General features: G+C 35.7%; 1 protein-coding gene across 2 annotated transcripts in view; it reads left to right on the forward strand.

Annotated features, from left to right (window-relative positions):
- The window catches only part of USH2A (usherin), a gene marked incomplete at both ends in the record, with an annotated part of 772061 nt that overhangs the window by 230272 nt on the left and 518805 nt on the right, over positions 1-22984 (forward strand). For both annotated transcript variants that reach the window (XM_082613798.1, XM_082613799.1), the window contains one exon: positions 3476-3706. In XM_082613798.1, coding sequence (XP_082469924.1) covers positions 3476-3706 — 231 coding nt within the window. The remainder of the gene's footprint in view (positions 1-3475; positions 3707-22984) is intronic.

The following is a 22984-nucleotide window of genomic DNA, read 5'->3' on the forward strand; positions in this document are numbered from 1 at the left end:
TTATAAATAGAAGAGAGAGACTAGAAATTGGATCACAGAGCTAATGCAAAAAAATACAAGAGCACCATAATTTTATTCCAAGTGGAGACAGACTCTGTATGTTGTTAGTCTTTGAAATGATGGATATTGAAGATCCATTTTATACTTTATGCTTATAAGAGGATTTTCTAAGTAAATACAGATTCTAAATGTGGATGAATTGAATCATTTTATAATATGTAATTTAAAAGATGCTTTATTGGCTAATAATAATAGTGCCTTGTATTTAAATAGAAATTTGCTTTGTAAAACCTAATGCAATTATATTGTTTTTAAAAGCAGTTATTTTCAAAGTGTTCCACTGAAAATTTATCCTCATGTTGGATGGGAAAACTGAGGCATATAGGTTTGAAGTGGTTTTTGTAAAATCATACAGAATTGGATAAAAAGTGAAAATGATATCTCTAGAAGTCTGCAGAGACTTTCGCATTATTCCATATTGTCTCTTAATTTACTGTTTTGTGATGAACAAATTTATACCTTTAATCCCTTCACTTTGATGATCTGAGCCATAATCTTTAATTCACCTGTCTGTTAGTCTGTGTTTGTGTGTATGTGTTTAATAGTTCAGGAGTATCTGTTTTTCTTATCATTATTCTACCTGTGAATGTATATGAGACCAGTCTCATTTAATTGTTTGAAAGTTCCCCTCTGGTCTTAGGGGAACTCTGAAGATAATGTCTGAGCAGGTACTCACCCTTTCAAGTGGGCTGGGTTGACTCGCAAGTGAAACTGTAACAGAGCAGCTGAGAGTTTTTTTTTTTTTTTAAGCAAGTGAATAAAATACACACACACAAACACACACACATATATATACTCTAGTTCCACTCATTCTCTGTGGTTGACTTCCTAAGAATGGTGTAATTGCTCAGCAGAGCAATTCCCCTGTGAATCTAGAAGTGCTCCACTACTTGTTAGAGTTTAAATAGTCAACATTAATTTTAGTGGATTCTGAATGCATGTGTCCTTATTGATTATAATCATTTTGTCATATTTTTAAAATTGCATGCTCTCACTTTTAGTAGACATTAAATCAAACAAAACAAACCTACTGAGTTGCTGGAATTCCTTTTATTTTGTTTTGTTTGACTCTGAAATTATATTCCTGACTAAGAAGTGATTTTCGATGATGTATCAATGGGGAAAGGATTCTGAATACAATAGTGGTACAAATCTTCATTATCCCCATCCAGATGGGTGATTGGAGTAAAGTAAAAGAATATCAGATGTCAAACAAATGCGACCTTGAGAAAGTAGCTGCTTTTAAATAAGAATACATTTGTTTTCTACATCTGTGACTTTATTTCTGTTTTGTAAACAAGTTCATTTGTGTCATTTTTTAAGATTCCACATACAAGCGATATCATATGATATTTGGATATCAATGGAATAGGTGGTATTCTTCAAACTAAAAAGTTCAAGTCTTTGTGTGCCAGATCACTAGGGAATCTTAAGTGGAATACAGGAAAGTAACAGAAAAGCTCAAAATTCCTATTGTCTGCTCCTAAGTAGAAAATTTTAAACAAATGAAAAAGATATAATCGGTCCTCCATTACTTGCTTCTCTGACCCCAAGACTCAGAAATCTTTGACAGTCCTCCTTCCCCAGTAAAGCTAATAGCCAATGATGGCTTCCTGAAATTTTACAAAGATGGAACTCCAAACTCTGGAGATGAGCTTAGTGGGAGAAGAAATTTCTGCATGGCTTAGCTTTTTATTTTGTTTTGGATTATTTTGAAGAGGGATCATAGCTTGTAGAATGAAATCTTTGAGAACCCAGCATTTAGCTAATTTTTGGTAAAGAATACTGAAGGAAGTCATGCATAAAATTTACAGATCCGTATATATAAGAATAAAAATATCACATGGCTCACACTGGCAGAAGATGAACAGAATGGTTAACTATCTTTCTAAGTTGATGAACTTTTTACTCACTGCCCTCTCTTCTTTACTAAAAGTGAAAATAGAATCACAGTGAATTGTTTCTCTTTGGAAAGCTGGCCAAGCTTTCTAGAAAGTAACAAATGGTCATTGTTCGAAGCTGATTTAAGGTGAATTGCCTTTCTTGGTTTAAGAATATTAGTTTTTGTATTCACATTGTATTTATCTTACATTTACTGAAACAGGCAAAAACTTTGTGTCTGCACAAGGCTGTGTTAACACAGGTGTAAGTTAAGATCCACAGCCTTAGTCTGGGTCCTTGATAAATAGACTTGGCGATTATGACATGTGTTCCTTTCTTCACTTACACCCCTCAAACCCAGCTGACACACTTCGAGTGGATATGAATCTCATCCTACAAACCCAACTTGTTAAGAAAATGAAAATCGAAACAGGTCTTCATTTTCAACAACTCCGTTGTTAATCTGATCTGTTACCAGTAGGTTTTAGGGGAAGTCTCAGAGCTGTCACTCCTGGGGTTTCCCAGGAGGCTCCAAAGAAATGCTAGTGTCCCTGGACCTCAAGGCGCACCATGGCCCCAGTGTGTATGTGAGCCCTGGGCCCTTACTGCCCAAGGCTCAGGCCACTGCTGGGAGTGCTGTGGTCACTCCAGGGCCCCCGAGGCTGCCTGAGTCTGTTGTACCTGGACAGGAGTTTGCAAACCGCTGAGATCACAGGCTTGTTCTTTCCTGTGGATGCTTTGTTTGGCTTTCAGAGTGGTTGTTTTTTTGTTTGAATTTAGATCAGTAGCTAAGCTTTAAAAATCAGAAAATTACACATAAAATGACTTTTTTTTAACAAAATAAAAGATTTGACAACATTGGGTTGTCATTCCTGAATCATCCTTGGGCTGGCACGAATTAGTGACTGTTCACCCCGCCCCACTCACCGGTTTTTCTCAAACCCCACTTTCTCTAGTCTCCCTAACTAGCCCATTTCAACCATTTCCTTTTCCTGCTTGGCCTCTGTGAATTGCAGCCCTGACTCGATACCATGTTAAGACAAGGGACTCTTCCCTTTGTGATCAGTAGCCACTAGCTTGGTAGTCACCGGCTGCAGGATTCACAAGGGACCTTGTAGCTCCAGGGTAGGGCAGGGGTATTCTCTAGAAAATGGAGAAGCCATGAGCCATTAGAGACCAACAGGCACAGAAGCTAGAGCAATGAAGCATCTGCTTGGTAAAGGGAATCTGGGTGGTGCTCCAACAGACTATAATATATAGTATCTGTCAGGTCGCAAGAAAGAATAGAGAAATTATTTGTAAGAAAAACTTGGTTTAATGAAAAAAGCATATTCATTAGCCATTTAAATTTTGTTTAGTCACATTTACTATTAACTCTGTGTTTTCAGTTCCTAGACCATAGAAATACTGGAGGCCATAATTGATTTGATTTTGAATGTAATGTACACAGGTGCATGTGAACATATGTGTGCATATCTGTGTCTAGAGATAGGAGCCAAATTCTTGAACGTAACAAGGGTTTTCTAATATTTAGCACCAGCCCAACTGAGGCCACCTCTGGTTGAAGGAATCAACGGTACAACCATCCGTCTTAGGTGGCAGGCACCTGAAGAACAGAATGGACCCTCTCCTACATATCAGCTGGAAAGGAGACAGGCAGCTCTACCAGCTCCGAGGGCCACAATGGTGAAAGGAACTCGTTTCATAGGAAATGGATATTATAAATTTCCCAGCTCCACTCACCCAGTCAATACAGACTTTACTGGTAAGTGTGCTTGATATCACTTTCTTTACGAGACACTAAGCCCTGGGATGTTTTTAGTGCTTTTGATATGTCTTTACAATGAATTTTTACTACACCTGTTTATAGAGATACTAATGTAGCCCTTTTATAACTTTAGCTTGATTGTGTCGACATATTTATCTTTTCAGTATTCTGAAAAAAAAAGTGGGGTAAGTGGAGGAAAGAAAAGAAAAAAATATATATAATAGATGTGAAAAGGCAGTGGGGTGTGTGTGTGTGTGTGTGTGTGTGTGTGTTTTCTTTTGCCCACACTGCGTGGCGCGTGGGATCTTAGTTCCCGACTAGGGATCAAACTCGTGCCCCCTGCAGTGGAAGCACAGAGTCTGAACCACTGGACCACAAGGGAAGTCCCTGAAAAGGCAGTCTTATTGGATCAAAGTATGTGCTGGAAATGACTCTTGGACGCTATTTACCAGAATGTGTTCCTCAGAGTATTCCTCACTTCCTTTGTGGAAAAGAGTTCTGTGGGCAAATGAGTTTGAGAAATGCCCCCATGCTATTGGAGATTCTCAGTACACATCAGCTTATTCCAGTCTCTGAAAAGAATTATAAGAAAGCTATTTAACTTTGCTTAACTATTCCTAACACTTATTTGATGTAGCTTTTTTCTTTTTAAAGTGTAAAAACTGTTAATACCCCATGTTCTATGGAGAGCATTATGGGAAAAAGTAATTTCAGGGAAAGCGTACCTTCTATGGGTCAGGAGTAGAGTAAGGCAAGTGAGGCACAAAATTTAAAGGCACCAAAAACTCAGTAATCCATGTAAATAATATTTTAATACAATATTTTAAAAATAAAAATCAATGCAAAAAATCCCCACTAAAATATAAAAATTTTAAATAAAGACAGGATCCAGTCTTCACTGTGTGAGCCAACCTCACATGTCTTACTCAATTTCTGGTCTGACTGGTATTACCATATTCTGGAAGTCCAGTTATCTCTATGAATTACATTCTTTTTTTTAAATGTTGAGCCTTCTTTTAATTTATTTATTTATTTATTTATTTTTGGCTGTGTTGGGTCTTTGTTTCTGTTCAAGGGCTTTCTCTAGTTGTGGCAAGCAGGGGCCACTCTTCATCGCGGTGCGCGGGCCTCTCACTGTCATGGCGTCTCTTGTTGCGGAGCACAGGCTCCAGGCGCGCAGGCTCAGTAGTTGTGGCTCACGGGCCTAGTTGCTCCACGGCATGTGGAATCTTCCCAGACCAGGGCTTGAACCCGTGTCCCCTGCATTAGCAGGCAGTTTCTCAACCACTGCGCCACCAGGGAAGCCCTGAATTACAGTTTTTAAAAGCACTATTTCACTACAGACATAGAAAACTCTAATTATTCACGATACACACTTTATTTCCCATTAAAATTTTTTTAAGTATATAGTATGTGTTACTCTGTAAACTCATAATGATATTAATTTAATCCATGAGAAAGTCATTTTGGAGCAAATAGCTAGTCTTTCCAATGCTGTGTATGTTGAGGACAATGAAATGGAATTTGAGCTATAAAATGTAGCTCACATATTTTATTTTTACTTAAAATGGTAAATAGTTTGCTTTTAAGTGAGGCTGGCTGCTGATGTATGTTTGTAATGAATCATGATTATGTTCTAGCTGTGATATATTAAGATTAATGCACGCTTAACCACTGGACTACTATATCCAACTCCTCAATGATTATTAGAAATTCAAACATTGAGCTCCCCTAAAACGCTCAACCTCTGCTTAATATTCGTAAAAGTCAAAGAAAGGAAAGAAAAGAAAACATAGGTATCTGGGAAAGAACCTATGGATAAAAAGTCAAAGACTTTTTCTCAAATGGAACTAGAACTGACTTCCTGGTCCAACATTTGGCTTGTGATGTGTTTCTTCGAGGAAACAGCCTTCGTTTCCATTCATCTGGGTCTCGCTGCGGCAGGCATGTCAGCTCGGATTTGCTGGCTAGCCAGCAGACAGGTTTTTGATGGGATCACCTACTGTTGTTGCCGTGAAAGATAGAGTGGCCCATCGGCTGTTAATAAATTTAGTCGTCTGCGCTGTCTCCCTAGCCGGCCTCAGACTCCGAGGTGCAAGGGTTAGGGGCAGATGCAGGGTCTGGGAAGTTTTCCAAATTCCTCTTTAAGAAAGTTAGGCGGTGAACACTGGCCTCATGAAGCAGGATCCTTCTGTCTATAACAAAGCCTCCAGCTGCACAGAAAATGTGTTTGGAGTCCACAGCACTTGAAGGACAAGACAGGGAGATCACAGTTTTGGCTTGAACGACTCCCTAGAGCTTTGGCAATTCCTGGAGAATAAGCAGTTCTTCTGCATTCAGGCATGCTCTGGGGCCTGGCTACCTCCTTTTTATGAGAAGCTTGGCTTACTTTCAAGTCTCTCTTAACTGTTAAAGTAACCAGGTCTCCATCAAGTTATTGGTTTGACCCTTTGGCTCACATGGCAGATTCGGCTGGATACTTTTATTGAGCCAGGTTATGGTTTAACAAAATTTCCCCAATTAATGAACCAGGACAAGTTTACAAAACCAACTCAATCAATAGCTTTCCTTCAACTTGGATCTTCTTAGGTAGAAAGGTAAATGTATTATGAGCATCATGCATTTGTTTTACTTGTATATTCTTTCATCCAATCCCTCTACAGCATTGGAAGGTAGATATTTTTCCCCTCATGGAACATGAGGAAGTGAGGTTCCAATAACTGGCTCCCACATGGTGCCACAGCTACTGAATTTTAGAGGTAAAATGTGAATTTGGAAGCTTCTGGTTCAAAAGCTGGTGCTTTGCCACAAAGTGGGAGGGATAATTCCGTGGCCAGTTGTTTGGAGGTTGTGGAATAATAAGTATCTAAAAGTAATAAGTGAGGATGGAAGATGAAATAATGATCACCCAAATAAACCTTACTCAACACTGCTAAACTTTTTGGATTTGTCTTTCGGTTTTTGACTTTTCAGGTAGCAAACAGAAATAGTATTGGCATTATTTATTACTTGCATCTCCAAAGACATCTGGGGATAAGATTTTTTTTTCCGTAGCAATTAATTCTAGAGTGTGCCTAAAGCTAGATTTTTAACATCAAACAAAATTATTTTAAGTGGGCTGAAGTGCTGTGTGTCAAACACTGCTTTCAACTCACGTCCCTATAAATTTCATGCAGTTTTTATATTCTAAGGCAAATTTAATGAGCAAATCCTGATCATCTCTAAGATGATGAATTATATTTAAAAAGTGAATAATTATAAAAAGAACTAAGATATCTTTTATTTTGATTCATTTCAGTATCTCAAACTCTAAGTAAAAATGATTCCTGAAATATGAATGGAGATATCAAATGACTCAAAAGCAAATATACAGTGATGTGTATTATTATACATATTTTATGTAAGGAAAAAATGTGAGAGTTCACCCGACAATGACAGGATTTGTAAATACATTCATTCCATGGTCATAGCAATATGTTGAAAGTCTAGGTATAAACTATCTCATTATTACAGTTCAAGAAAGGAATCTCTCATATAACTCCCCCCTTACATATTTGCTTTAAATATTTTACCTCATATGATAGAATGAAAACAATTCAAACATATGAATATATGTCTATGTTGCTTACTGTATAAATCAGTAAGCTTAGTATTATAAATGAACTCTGTCAAAATCTACTTTGGGGCTGAAAAATGAACCAGATGAATCTTTTGTAGGATCCACATTTGATCCCTTTTCCTTTCTGATACGGGTGTTCTTTCAAAAATCTAATTTCCAGGAAGGGTGTATTATCAGTCATTTACATCATAGTATAAATAACTCCCCCATTTCTTTATGATTAAGAGTGAGGGCTTTGGGAACAGACTAACAGGAGTTTCAGATCTATGCCCCATTATTTATTAGCTAAATGTAATTAGACAAACCACTTAATCACTTGTGTGCCTCTGTTTCCTTTTCTTTCAAACTGGCATAATACTACTACTTACAATATTGATATCTAGCAGGTAGGTAAGGATTAAAGGAGATAGCTCACCTAATGAACTTTGTACAGTATCTGCCACACAGATTACTTTATAGTCTTTAAACATTAGCTATCAGCTATCACTCATTGAACAAATATTTATTAAGTGCCTACTATGAGACAGGAGATTTTCTAAAAGTCTTCTGCAATTCATAAGATCAACATTCTATTAATTCATCTGCTGCTGCACATACAAGATATGTTTGCCTAAATGTTGTAACTGGGGTACGAGTAATATGCAATTTCTATATTAAAATGTGATATTTAATGTTGTTATTGAAAACAGTTAAATTAATCTACCTAGTGTTGAGACAGTAGATAAACTACTATCCTCTGGGTCTAATAATGCTCATCTATTAAACTGAGGCTTGTACTGAATGGCCAATTCCTTTACTTCTAAAATGCCAAATCAGTTAGCATAGGTTATTTAAGTAGCCTCAAAAATTCAAAATAGAAGTTATCACCAAGGCATCTGTGAGTTTAAAAACACTTAGATTTTTAATTGTTTTATGATTCTTTCGTATAATATATTCACAATTTAAGATTTACAGAAATGTAAGCTTTCTCTCTACTAATCTGAAGAATTTATGGGGATAAGTTAACTTCTAGGGATAACTTAAGTGATATGGGGAAAATTACTCAATATAAAATGGATATTCAGTTCTTGAGTTATATCAGAGGGTGTAAAGAAGACACAAGTTCAGCATAATTTCATGATCTTGGAACTAGAAAATCGTGTAAACAATCATAATGAAATAGTCCCCTGATTACACGGGGTTAACAGTACTTTATCCTTCCAAAACAGGAATAGCAAATAGAGCATCCCTCCCGCCTACAACAGGAAAGGGCTATCACCGTGTTTCTGGAGAGAAAAAAAAAAATTTTGCTTATTATTTTCAGGAATGCAGAGTAAATCCACTTACACAAAGAATTTCGCTAGTAATCAAAGGGAACCTGGTAAAAACAGCAAACTAAAATACTGCTCAGGTTGGTATTCCAAAGGTGACCCTCTCCTTGTCACTTGTTTTTCCTATTAGCGGAAAACAGGTCCATGATCATTTGGGGGAAGGTTTGACTATTGTAGTATCCAGATGCCAATCACACCAGCCTTTTAAACTGCCTTTACTGGTGACCCTGCCCAGAAATCAGGAACTGCCTTTGCGGAGATCTTTGTAGCAACCCACTGGGGAGATGAGCACACATGTGCACCTGGATGTAATTCCCTTTTATTTGTCTTCATGAAAAATGTGATTACTGATGTTGAATATCTTGCAGATGAGAACTCTGTACACTTTCTTCATAACAATGCCGTTCAAGGACACCAAATGATTGTCTTACATTTTTGTCTCTTAGTATTTGCCTTCCCCAAAATGGCTGAACTAAAATGCCTCATGATCCAGAAATACAATTAATTACCGACCCATGAAAAGAGAAATGCAACCCCCCCAAATCAATATCTTTTAAAAGCGTATATTTTACATTTTACTGTATGATATTTATGCTTTATTATTTTTGCATTATTTTTAGTGAACTGAGGCACTAAAACACTGCATTAAAGGAAAGCTGATTCTAAGCAGTTACAGTACAGATATAAGTAGGGCAAACTCCTTCAGATACACTAATTAGTAAAAGCATATTAATTCTGACCTTCAACACCCTTGGTGTCCCACTATTTGTTTTCCTCTGACTGGGAGCAAGTAGTTTTGCCAGAAAGTACTTAAAAAAAAAAAAAAGAAACACTAAATAAAATGCCAAGTCTTTTCAAAGCATATTTAAACCACAAAGTTATTTAAGCTTTGATGTTAGATTTTGGCCACAGTTATTGAAAAGCAGCTCTATGAATCAACTATATGGCCTAGCAGTTTAACAAACAGGCAATAATGATATAGAAAAACAAAGGCAGGAGTAAGAACACGGAACTTGAGAGCAAAGTAAAGAAGTGTGTCTTGGGCAGCGCCGAGGATCCATGGGTATTTCTGATGCAACTGAATCAGAAGAGATGTGACTGTCTGGTTGAGCTCATCTTTATGGACTGAGAGGGACAAGGATCCAAATGCATATCTTCTTAGAATAACAGAAGTCAGACTAACCTATGATAACTAGAGATATTCAGAAGTGAATATTAAGATTGTTTAGTTTTTATTACCTTTAGTAGGGAGGTCCAAGTTAGTTCTTAGGAAATGCTTTCAGATGACACTGAAGGGTGGCAGAGGACCGTGCTTTTTCCCCATTCATCAACTTCATCAGAAAGGCCAATTTACAAGGGCTGCATTTGTTTTAACCTTGCATCTTTAAGGTGACTAATTTTGAAGCACATTTTTGTAATGTTGCCTGTGTTTGGAAAGTTAATGGTCGAGTTGGTTTGGAAGTAAATTGTTTCACTTTGGAATTTTATCTCAGATTGCACAAAATAATCATTTCAACACACGGCTTTTTCTCTCACCAAAATTTTTAGACCTTTTGGGGGGTTTGATATTGCTCAGGTGGTCAAAATGAATGCAATTGCAAATTTGCCTTTGCATGAAGAACGCTTTCCTTTTTGTAAACTTCTCACAAAGTCAATCTAGAGCAGGGGTTACAAAATTCTCCTTTAAAGGTCCAAACAGTATTTCTGACTTTGTGGGCCAAGAGATCTCTGTCAGAACTACTCAGCTCTGTCATGGTAGCATGAAAGCATCCATAGACAATAAGTAAACAAATAAGGGTAGCCAGGTTCCAATGAAACTTTATTTGCAAAAATGGGCAACAGACTGGTAGTTTGCCTATCCCTGGTCTAAAAAAAAATGTTAACATAATTTTATCATTAATGGTACATATTTCTTACTTCCGCCCTAATGCCAGGAAGCCTAAAGATAAGTAGAAAGGAGCTCAGATAAAATAAATGAGAGAAACCAACACAACAAAGTAGGTGGTAATGCTTGATAAGTGAAAGTATCTTGAAATAGCATCTTTTCTGCTCAACAGAGCCTTAGGTGGCCAGAAAGTCAACCCAACATTGACCATGCCAATACAACAGAGTAATCTTTTCCTTGAAACAAACTGTTTTTAGCTGCTAACACTCTTTTAACCAGCTTAAAGCATCTGCTTTCCCCATCTTTTTTATTACCAAATAAAGATGTATTGTTGCCTGATATACAGCTGTACGTGTGTTCTCACACACTCGTGCCATACTGTCAAACACAGGCTTTCCACCCTGTCCCTGGGTTTCCTAGTAGTCTCAAATTTACCTACAGTACTTAAATTGTCCAGTGTCTTTTTCTTACAATACATTGGCCATTTTGGAATCTTATTTAAGGCTTCGTTGTGAAAGAAAAATGTTTCTGTCTCTTAATGACATTCTGCATCAACAAAAGACTAATTTTCGTTCTCCTTTCATCCAATTTAAATGAGTAGAAAGAGGAACTTCGAGCAGAAAAAGAATCATAATGGTCAGCAGTGATAGTGAAACTAGCACCTATGAAGCTGATTGCTTTTTGATTTAATAAAGTGAAAAATTTTGTATATATTTTCTTGGAAAAAAATAATTAAAATATTTAAAGATCTATAGTTACAATTATTTTATATCAGGTTAAATATAACACCCATAAAAAAAGTATTATGATTAACTTCATAAGTCAGAAAGAGAAAGACAAATACGATATGATAACACTTACGTGCGGAATCTGAAGTATAACACAAATGAACTTATCTACAAAACAGAAACAGACTCACAGACATAGACAACAGACTTGTGGTTGCCAAGAGAGAGGGGAGTTGGGGAGGAAAGAATTGGGAGTCTGGGATCAGCAGATACAAACTATTATATATAGGATGGATAACCAACAAGATCGTACTGTACAGCACAGGGAACTATATTCAATATCCTGTGATAAACCATAATGGAAAAGAATATAAAAAAGAATGTGTGATGCCGCGGAGCGGCTGGGCCCGCGAGCCATGGCCGCGGAGCCTGTGTGTCCGGAGCCTGTGCTCCACAACGGGAGAGGCCACAGCAGTGAGAGGCCCGCGTACAGAAAAAAAAAAAAAAAAAAAAAAAAAAAAAAGAATGTGTGTATATGTATAACTGAATCACTTTGTTATACAACAGAAATTAACACAACATTGTAAATCAACTATACATCAATTTAAGAAATTTGAAAAAAAATACACATGCGTAATTTTAGGTTAAAATGTTTGGGGAAAAAAAAAAAAGGATTAACTTCATTTCCAGTCAGAGAGAAAGGATTCCAATAATATCATTGACAAAATTCTGGATCTTTCAAAGCCAAATTCTAGTGGCCTGAAGAAATGTTTTATGAGATCATGCACTAAGAGTTCCTTTGGAGTGGGGAAATTTCAAGAAATATTATGAAGACCTTATTTAAGGTGTGTACATTGTAGGAAGCTCACAAACATTGCCCTCAGGCTGGTTTGGAGTTTCAAGAAAGGAAACTCAGTTACGTACATTCTCTTGACTGAGGCACAGTCTCAGTTTAAAGGTTCTTTGACCTTAACTGCAACCTCTAAAGAGGTGCAGGAGGAGGCCGAAGGGGGAAGAAACGCCTGCTTAATCATTCGGGTCATTTAAGTCATCTCTGGCAGTGGTGGCCATGTCATCCCCACAGATAAAATGGGCCCTAGGAGAATTTCATAAAGGAAAGATAAGGACTTATGGGAAGTTCATGAGAATGAATAGTTTAATGGTCCTTCCATCCAACGAGGCAGAAAATGGAAAAAACTGTAGATGCCTCTTTCTTGGCTTCTGCATCTCTTCACATCCACCCCTTCCCCTGATGCGTTCCTTCTTCTGTGTTTACCACTGTGTTTACCAAAGTGAATATAACTGGGTGCCTGAGACAGAAACCTGGGAAATGTCCTTGAATACCACTTCTCACTCCCTTCCTCACATTCCATCAATTGGTCCTCTGCTGGCCATTATGCTTCTGATACATGTCTTGGAAATATCCACTAGTCCTATAGCTACTTCCTTGTCCAGGTCTATGTGGTGGGTCTCTAAATCAAAAGTTTCACTCTTTTACAGGCTATTTTTTAAACTAATAATATTTCTTATCATGTTGCTAAAAACCTTTGAAAAGTTTCTCATAAAGATGCCCTGCATGAAGTCTCTTCTGCTTCCCTGCTTACTGTTCAGCCTCACCTCTTCCTGGGTTACTCTCCAGCTCTACAGCTATCTTTTGGTCCCAGCTGCTTGACTGTGCCACACTCTCTTGAATGTCCAGGTCTTTGAAGATATTGATGCCTTTCCCTGAAATACCTCCCCTTACTTGCAAGTGCTTCTTTTTCCTGTTACCTGGCTAATTCCTACTCATCAATGAAGTGTCAACTGAGCTATTCCTTTAAATAGCCTCCCAACAACCTCTCCCAACTCTGTGCCAAATCTAGATTAGGGGCCTCTCTGACTTACTACCACAGAAACCAAGAATCTCTGTTTTAACCTTTATCACATGCCATTACAATTGCTTGTTTACTTATCTATATCCCCAAAAGGCTGAAGTTATGACTGTTTTCTTCAGTTATAACATTTGTGCCTTGCACATCATAGGATCCGTACCAGATGTTCAATAAATGTTGAATAAAGAATTCACTAAAGGAGTTAGTTAAATAGAAAATGAAAAATCCATAAGAAAGATTGCTTAGCTATGAGAATTACTTAATGATGAGATTTGCAATGTGTTAGAATACATCACAAAATGTTGAGAGCTACCTTTTTGGAAGTATTGACAGTTTAGAGTGATAACTCAATTAATTTAGTCTCTATTGGCCTCAGATGTATAAGAAAGTATGTTTTAAGCTATATAGTATTAGAGACAAAAATATTCTTATTAATGACCCTTAGTTGCTGGTGAAGTTACTTCTCTGTCAATTATTATAGCTAGAGTCGTTTTCTGTCCCACTGCAGCTGTCACATGGTATTGCTGGAAACAAGATGTTCCACGTGTCTTAGACACAGGATCTCCTTAGGCTTATTAAATTTTGAGGTTAATGAATATTTTGACACTTTTACCTATACATATCATTAGGGCTTATTGCGATAGGTTTAGGATGACAGTCATAATAAACATATATAGTACAATAAAAAACATTTTTAATCTTGAAAGTGCTTTATAAACAGCAGTGATCAATGCTATGGATGGATTAACAGCATCAAATTGATTGAATTCTATTTCAAGGGCAATGGAGGTATTGACGTCGACATTCTAGTTCAGAAGGAAGGCAGCAATGGCAGTGGTAGAGTGCAGGTTTTGGAGTCAGACTCCCCAAGTTTAAAATCTGGCTCCTCTACATGCTGGTGTTTAACTTTGCATGAGTCACTTCCCCGCTCTCCAGCTCAGTTTCTTCATCTCTAAAATGGATTATTGTAAAGTTTCAATGCAGGAATTAGCACACAATATCATAATGGTCATTATTATATATGCATTTATGGCTGACATTTTAAAATTTGGGATTTTGAATTATGTGCTGTTCCATTCATTCATATATTTTATATGCCTAAACCACATAAATCTTGATGATATTCTTTTATAACCTCTCTCTACCTCATATCCCTCTGATCATTCACTTTATTTTATTCAGTCTATGAAGTTCTGACCTTTGTTTTTTGTTTTTTTTTTAGTTGCCTTTCTTCTCTGTCTAGAGGCTTAGATGTTCTACCTCTCATTTCTGCATTTCTAGTGGCTACCTTTACATTTTAACATGTGCTTATAAATCTAACTCTATTTTTTATCTTTTCCTCATCATCAGTCCTCTTAAAAAAGAAGACTCTCCCAATGGTTACAGGTTTTCTCACCTACCAATCACTCCTCAATCTACATTTTTTTCTGCCTACTTCTTTCCTATAAATGCTTCCTTCAAGATTATCAATAATTTTCAAAACAAGAGCCCTTTCTTAACCCTCAACCTATGTGTCCCTAAACAGTAGTGTTATTATATCTTTTATTAAACGTACAAAGAAACTAAATATTTCTCAACAGGCTTCCCCTTCTATTTTCTGCAAATTTTTTTCAAACCTTTTGGCTCTGCTTTCTACTTCTGCCTTTAAAGGGAGGGACTCAGTCATTTATTGGGTATATTGTGAATCTTTCTCAATTTCACCCCATTTGCCAGATGCTATGATTGGTGTTTTAGAAAGGGTAGTGAGTAAAGCAGACGCAGTCCCTAACCTTAGGGAGCTTGAGAGCTTGCAATGAAATCAGGCATCAAACATGTAATTAAATAATTACAGGTGATTTCTGACTCCAGCTGTGAAGTATTTCAAAAAATCCTCCTGCTGAGAAAAAATTAAAAGTTGGATTAAAATTTCTTAAAAATATGGTAGTTTAAAGACATTACTGTGTAACTAGGAGTGCCAGGACTGGTGGGATCAAGATCACAGAAATAAGAAAAACCATTTGGGTGAACTTTTTATTTATCTTTGCATTTTCCTTCTGTTTTATTTCCTAATTCCTATATTGCAGTCTTAGGGGCAGAGGGGAAACATGGCTTGAAAGGCAAAAAAATTAGAGTTCAGGGCCTACCAAGGAGGAGGGGCTCTGGTAAATATGCCAGGCATTCAGCTGAAACTCTAGCAGTGAGAGAAAATGAGAAATAGAGCAGTCATCCCAAAGCAGGAAGTAAATCCTCAATCCATCTCAACTGCTGGTGGAGTAAAAGTTGTCTGTCTGCAAGAATAATTTAAATATTTGCTGCAAAAAGATAACATCAACAAGAGTCTACATTTTTTTTTAATACACGATGTTTGCTATTCAATCCAAAATTACCAGAAATACCAAAAAAATAGGATCTAATAAATACAAAAATATGGATCTTCAAGTAATCTAGACATATTGGAAATATATATATATAATATCCAGACACACACTTTAAAATAGCTGTGATTAAAATTGTGAATAAAATAAATGAAAAGATGCAGAATTTAAACAGAGAATTGGAATGTATTAGAACAAGAGTTCTAGAATTAAAATAATAGCTAAATTAGGATCTAAGTAGATAGAATTTCAATTCCATCCCTGTAGGAGTAAATGGTGGTAGACTAATCTTAAGCTATGAACGTTTGAATGCATATATTAGAAAAAAAAAAAGGAAGAGTTAGAAGTCAAGTATCTAAGCTTCTAACTCAAGGAGAAACCAGAAAAAAAAAAAAAAAAAGCAAATAAAACCCTCCAAACTTGAAAGAAGGAAGTAATACAAATAAAAGCAAAACTTAATGAAATAGAAAATGAAAAAATTAATGAAGAAAGTAAATAAGGCCAAAATATCTCTGTAATTTACCACATTAACCTAATAAAGATGAACTCTTCTAAATTATCCCTATGGATTCAATAAATATATTTGATAAAATTCTCAGCAAACTAAGAATGAAATATCCTGGTAAATATATTTTTATAAAAGACTACTGATAGCAAAATGTTGAATGTTTACTCCCAGATGTCAGGAATAGGATGAAGAAGTCCACTATCACCACTTTTAGTCAACATTGTATTGGAAGTACTAGCAGAGCAATGTAGCAAAAATTAAATATATTAAGAATGTCAAAGAAGAAGTAAACTGTCTTTATTTGCAGATGTGATGATTATATATATAGAAGAATCAAAAAAATCAAAATATATAGAAGAATCAAAAGTCAATATCAAAAATCAAGATAATCAAAATACTCAAAAGAATCAAAATAATAAAAATAATATATAAGCTATCCAATTTAATAAATGAATTTAGCAAAGTTGTTGGGTAAAGATCAATATGCCTAAATCCAATGTTTCTATTGAATAGCAAAAAGCAAGTGGAAAAGGAAAAACAAATTAAGTAGCACTTATAATATCACCAAAATGCATAGAAGATTTAGAAACAAATCTAGTAAAAAAAATAAAATACAAGACCTCTACACTGAAAACTACAAAGTATTACTGTGAGAAATTAGAGAAGACCTAAATAAATGAAGAGATATTCATGTTCATGGATTTGAAGACTTAATGTCATTAAATAACAAGTCTTTCTAATTTTATCTGTATAATCCATGTAGTTCCAGTCATAATCTCAGGACTTGGTGGAAATTGACAAGCTAACCCTAAACTTTATATGGATAAGGACAGGACTTTGAGTAGCCAAGGCTATACTGAAGAAGGACAAAGCTGGAGGATTTACACTATGACATATCAGAACTATCTGTAAAGCTACAGTAGGTAAGGCCGTATAACATTGGCACAAGCATAAACAAAAATAGACTAATGATATACTGCCACATAGATATCCAAAATAAATGCATATATATGTGTACCAAAAAGCATGTGCAAGGTTGTTCTTAGGAACTTTATATTCTTGATAATCAAAAACTGTTAACAACCCAAATTTCCATCAAAAATAGAATAGACAACAAATTGTAATGTATTAAATCAATGAACTATGTATAGCTATAAAAATGAACCAACCATTCTCACAATAGTAATATGGATAAATTTCATGACCTATGACTGAGCAAAGGAAGCTAGAAACAAAAAAAAAGTCTAATAATCCACTTATATAAATTTCAAGAACAGGAAAATGAATCAGTGATGATGGAAGGCAGAAGATGGGATAATAAGTGAAGGAAAGCAAAACAGAGCCTTCTGAGAGTCTGGAATTAGTCTATGCATTAGTCTGAGAGGTGTTAATGCATGTGCATTTACTTTGTATATGTCCATCAAAATATACCCTGATAATTTGTGTACTTTATTGTTATGTTATATCTCAATTTGAAAAGTTACCAAAAAAAGATTTCAATAAGTCTGAAGATAAGATGTAGAAAACTGTTATAATGGATAGTAGGAGCATTCAACCCAGTCTAGAGGATTCATGAAGACCTCCCAGAGGAAGAGTTTTATAATCTGAAAAATGTAATTTGAGTTAGCTAGGCAAAAAATAGGAAGTATAGCAGTTCAGGTAGAGAAAGTAGCATGTATAAGTGCCTTGATGTGAGAGATGACATGGTATATAAATAAGCAAACATGAACCAACAAGCAAAACTGGAAGAATTCTATAAAGCCAGAGCACAGAAATCAAGAATGGTGCTTGATGAAGTTGAAACATAAGAAGAGGCCAAATCTTGCACTTTAAGACCACTACATTAAGGTTTTTGATCTTAATTTTGTCATCTTTATAAGACCACTGGGTTTCCTAAATTAAATAGATATTTTTACTAAGATTATATGTATGTATTTTTTTTATAGATTGACTCTTTAAAAGTGACCATTTTATTCAGTCATCTATTGGTTTTGCCTACACAATGTCTCACAAAATGTTAGAAGACCTGGTTTTGTAAGAATTAGCCTGGATAAGAGGTTGAAAAAAAGCAGCAAACTCTGATTCCCACCACATATCTGGAGAAATAGCTGGAAAGTTGCATTTTGACAAAATCTCCATATGTACTCTGTTAAACATATACTTACTATATGAATCAGCTAGGCATCTCAGGGGTATTTGTCTAAGAGAAATGAAATAATTTGTCCACACAAAAAGTATGCACATAAATATTCATAGCACCTATATTCAATATGGTCAAAAACTGGAAACAACACAAATATCCATCCATAGATGAATGGATAAACAAACAGTGGTACATCCATACAGTGGGATACTACTCAACAATGGAAAGGGATAAACTACTGATACGAACAACGATATAGATCAAATCTCAATTGATATGCTGAGTAAAGAAAGCAGAAGAGTACTTAATTATAATTCCATTGACATAAAAATTTTTTTAAATTATTAATCTATAGTGACCAAAGAGGTCAGTGATGGCCTGGGGCTGAGGAAGAGGGGATGATGGAAATGCTCTGTAGTACTCATAATGGGGGTTTCGGAGGTATACATTCCTTATAACTTTGTTTTCCTGTATTGCCCCTCCCCCTTCCCTCTCCCCACAGGTAACCACTAGTTTGTTCTCTATAGCTGTGAGTCTGCTTCTTTTTTGTTATATTCACTAGTTTGTTGTATTTTTTAGATCCCACATATAAGTGATAGTATACAGTATTTATCTTTGTCTGACTTAGTTCACTTAGCATAATGCCCTTCAAGTCCATCCATGTTGCTGCAAATGGCAAAGTTTCATGCTTTTTTATGGCTGAGTAGTTTTCCATTGTGTGTGTGTGTGTGTGCGTGTGTGTGTGTATGTGTATATGTATATGTGTGTGTGTATATATATATATCATCTTTAACCATTCACCTGTTGATGGGCACTTAGGTTGCTTCCATATCTTGGCAATTATAAATAATGCTGCTGTCAACATTGGGGTGTGTGTATCTTTTGTTTTTGGATGTGTACTGAGGAGTGGAATTGCTGGATCATGTCATAACTCTACTTTTAGTTTTTTTGCCAGTCCTCCATACTGTTTACTGCAGTGGCTGCATTTGTGATTTGTGGGTTGTTGTTTTTTTTTTTGATGAAAGCCATTCTGACAGGTATGAGATGATATCTCATTGTGGTTTTGATTTTCTCATAACTTATTGAACTATACCCTTTAAGTGGATGCAGTTTATTGCATGTAAATTATACCTCAATAAAATGGATAAAAGAAAAAGTTCTCCAGGTGATTCCTGCAACATTCTAGCATGAAAACCATTGATCTACATTGTGATGGAAAAATGGCTTTATGTAGAGAAAAATCAATCAATTTGTCTATTATTTAATTTACTGGTCCTGAACTCCTTTAGATAGATACTTAATCAATGTATATACTTTAGATTTAAGCTGAATTTTACCTGAAATTTTACCTGAAATAAATTGGTATCCACTACATATTATAAAGCATAGGAAAAATGAGATTTACTAAACTCTGTTAACTATGTTAACAGCAAGAATCTATAATGTCAACAAAATAACATTTTTCTTTCTTTACAGAATAGGGTTTCTTTGGAACTCATTCACATTAGGACAGAAATTTTTATAACACAGAGAGCTGTAGTTTGTCTATTGTTCAGGTATTTTTTCTGCAGGAAAGAATTTAATCAGTTAAAATATGAAATACACATTTGCATACTCAGTTGACCAATTCTTGCTGGTATGCTGTTGCACCTCTATAATATATTTTTCATAGCTCATATAATTGGAGTTAATATGCTCTGTTATTAAGTTTAACTGAGAAAAATAGTTTGCTGAAAACTGATTGTTTCTGCATACTGATAAATTCAGTAGTCCAAAAAAAATTAGAGAAATATAATTAAGGATTGCAAAATCAATTTGACACTCCCTTAAGATGTGTTGAGAGGAGGCAGCAACAGCAGCCTACATCTGATGCTGTTCTCTCCTTGTTTACTCCATAAAACTGCAAATTAGAACTTTAATTTACAGAGCTGTTAATGCCTCATTAAAAACTTTCAGCAAGTAACCTATTTTGAAGTTTCTTTTCTTCCTTGTGTCTAATATGCAACAGTATCTCCATTTTGTGGGACTGTGTAAGACAGTACAGTTAGGAATACTCTTCTAAGCTACATGTAGGAAATGAAAGCTTTTTAAACATCACATCCCAGGTAAGGATACTAGCAGTGTGTTAGTTGTTTTCCAAAGTGATTAATTTCTCCACTTGCTGCTGCTGTTGTTAATGTCTGTTATGCATGAGACACTCTACTGGACTATGAGGACGTAGCTGGAATCCAGTAGACTTGTTTCCTGCTCTCACAAGCCTTATGGGAATAGAACCCATAGCCGTTTGACTATCCTTAACCATTATTATATACTGCTATTGTTTTCTGCCCAATAGCGTGTGATAGCCAAAACCAAACAATCAGCAACAACAATTAAAAACCTTCAAATACTGGAATAAGAATTAACTAGCACTGTCTACAGTAGCCAAGACATGAAAACAACCTAAATGTCTATGGACAGATGAATGGATAAAGAAGATGTGGTGTATATATATATACAATAGAATATTACTCAGCCATTAAAAAGAATGGAGTGCTATTTGCAGCAACACAGATGGACCTAGAGATCGTTATACTAAGTGAAGTAAGTCAGAGAAAGAGAACTACCATATTTATCACTTATAGGCAGGAGCTAAAAAAAATGATACAAATGAACTCATTTATAAAACAGAGACTCACAGACTTAGAGAACAAACTTATGGTTACCAGGGGTGAAGGGTGGGACGAGGGATAGTTAGGGAGTTTGGGATTGACATGTACACGCTACTATATTTAGAATGGATAACCAGCAGGGACCTACTATGTAGCACATGGATCTCTTCTCAAAATTATGTAACAGCCTAAATGGGAAAAGAATTTGAAAAAGAATGGATATGTGTATATGTATAACTGAATCACTTTGCTGTACACCTGAAACTAACACAACACTGTTAATCAACTGTATTCCAAGATAAAACAAAAAGCTAAAATAAATAAACAAATAAATGCTAACGTCAGTTAAAGTAAAAAAAAAAAAGGAATTAACCTTAAAAAAGAGTCTGAGGTCACATTCTTTGAAGTCACATTCTTTGGACCATGGACCCTTGCTCCACTGATTACAGTTAGGACAAGAATGAATGTCTGAGCAGAGCAGGACTGATCCAGGTCTCACAGGAATTTGGAATTGAAATCCAGAGATAACCAATTAGCCTCTCTTATCTCTTGAATAAAATGTGCAAATTAGTTGAAACATATAAATTAATTGAGAAGCAGATAGAGGTGTACTGCTTCAGGGGTAGGGGGAAATGAGAGAGAGAATTAAAGCATATGAACAGAAAGCAGCAGAGAGAGAAGAGGAAGAAATTTCTGAAGGCCTTCCCACTCCCTCTGTATCCAAGGACTTTCCCTAGTCTGGGCTGTGTTCCTAGACTTGAATTTAGAATATAACATTATCTCTGGATAATAACTTCCTTCCTTTGTTCAAGGGAGCTTGAATCTGAATATGCAACCAGAGATTCTTAACTTAAAAAGAAGAAACTAACACAACATTGTAAAGCAATTATACTCCAATAAAGATGTTAAAAAAATTAACAATTTAAAATTATTTTAAAAAAAAAAGAAAGAAGTCACCTGCATGTAGATGAAAGTTGGAGCCATGAGAATGGGTTAAAAGACTCAGGGTCAAGGATACACCTGGGGGGGGGGGTGATGAAAGGCATTCAGGGATGGATAATACAAGACAACCAAGAAGGATTAGCCAGATATGTAGGTGAAGAAACTGCCTGAGAATCTAGGAAATTTTCATAAATTATGTAACAGTCACCAGGATAAAATGTTGCCCAGTGGTCAAGTCAAGTAGGCTAAAAGCTGAAATTGGTGGTTGGACTTTATCATTTTTGTATTTCTATGTCCTGCTACCTGACTAAACTATTTTTTAAATGTATTTTATAATTTTTAGGCCCCTCCTGAAATTTCTAGTATAATGTAAATTTCCAATACATACTTGATAACTGAACAATCGTAATCTCTTGGGACTTATTTTCAAAAGATATGTATTTATTTTAGCCAGTGATAGTCTTTAAGCTTTATGAAAGGTGTTCAGGTTAGTTTGGCTCTGTATATTTTCAATGAAAATCCATACCAAAGATATGTTTGCCAAGTATTACAAAAAATCTGCAGTCCAAGAGGCATCATTTATTCTGCAATGGTTAGTATTCTAGAAAAATCCCTTGCTCGTTCCTTGCTCTTTCTTCCCTTATCCTCTGAAAGTGCTGTATTTAAACTATGGGTCATTTCTCATCTGAATAGCCAAGGAAGATTAGCTACATTGTTACTGATGCACTTGATATTTTCTCACTGTGTAGCATTGTGGGAACAGATTCTTAGCCAGTCTGATAAGATAAAATGTTCATAATACTTAGAGGATAAAAGGGTATCATCACTACCTCAGATCCCTTTAAATCCAGTCTCCTGATCTGCATGAGATTACATTTATTTGCTCTCATTTACCAGTTCCCCCAAAAGGAAGTCTTGATAGAGCTACTGGGTTAGAAGATCAAGGCTTCCTGCATTCTAGTCACTGACCTTGCCAAATCCTCTGATATTTTCTCTAGATTTGGTCCTGTGAAATCAAATATTAAGCAAGTTTGACAGTCCAGTTAAATTCTATAAGGTCTTCTATTATATTACATACAGTAATTGATTTTAAGTTAATTGGTCATTAGTTTCATGGTTTGTGCTTCTGGTTTTCTGGTGGAGTTTCCAGAAACTTTCATGCAAATGAAGAGACGTTTTATGTAAATAAAATGCAGTAAAATCTTTTTTTACCCATTTTAATCTAATTATGTTAAGTAATCCCATAGGAGTCAGATGCGGATTT

Source organism: Mesoplodon mirus (genome assembly GCF_964341445.2).
Source record: "Mesoplodon mirus genome assembly, chromosome: 3".
NCBI lineage: Eukaryota > Metazoa > Chordata > Mammalia > Artiodactyla > Ziphiidae > Mesoplodon > Mesoplodon mirus.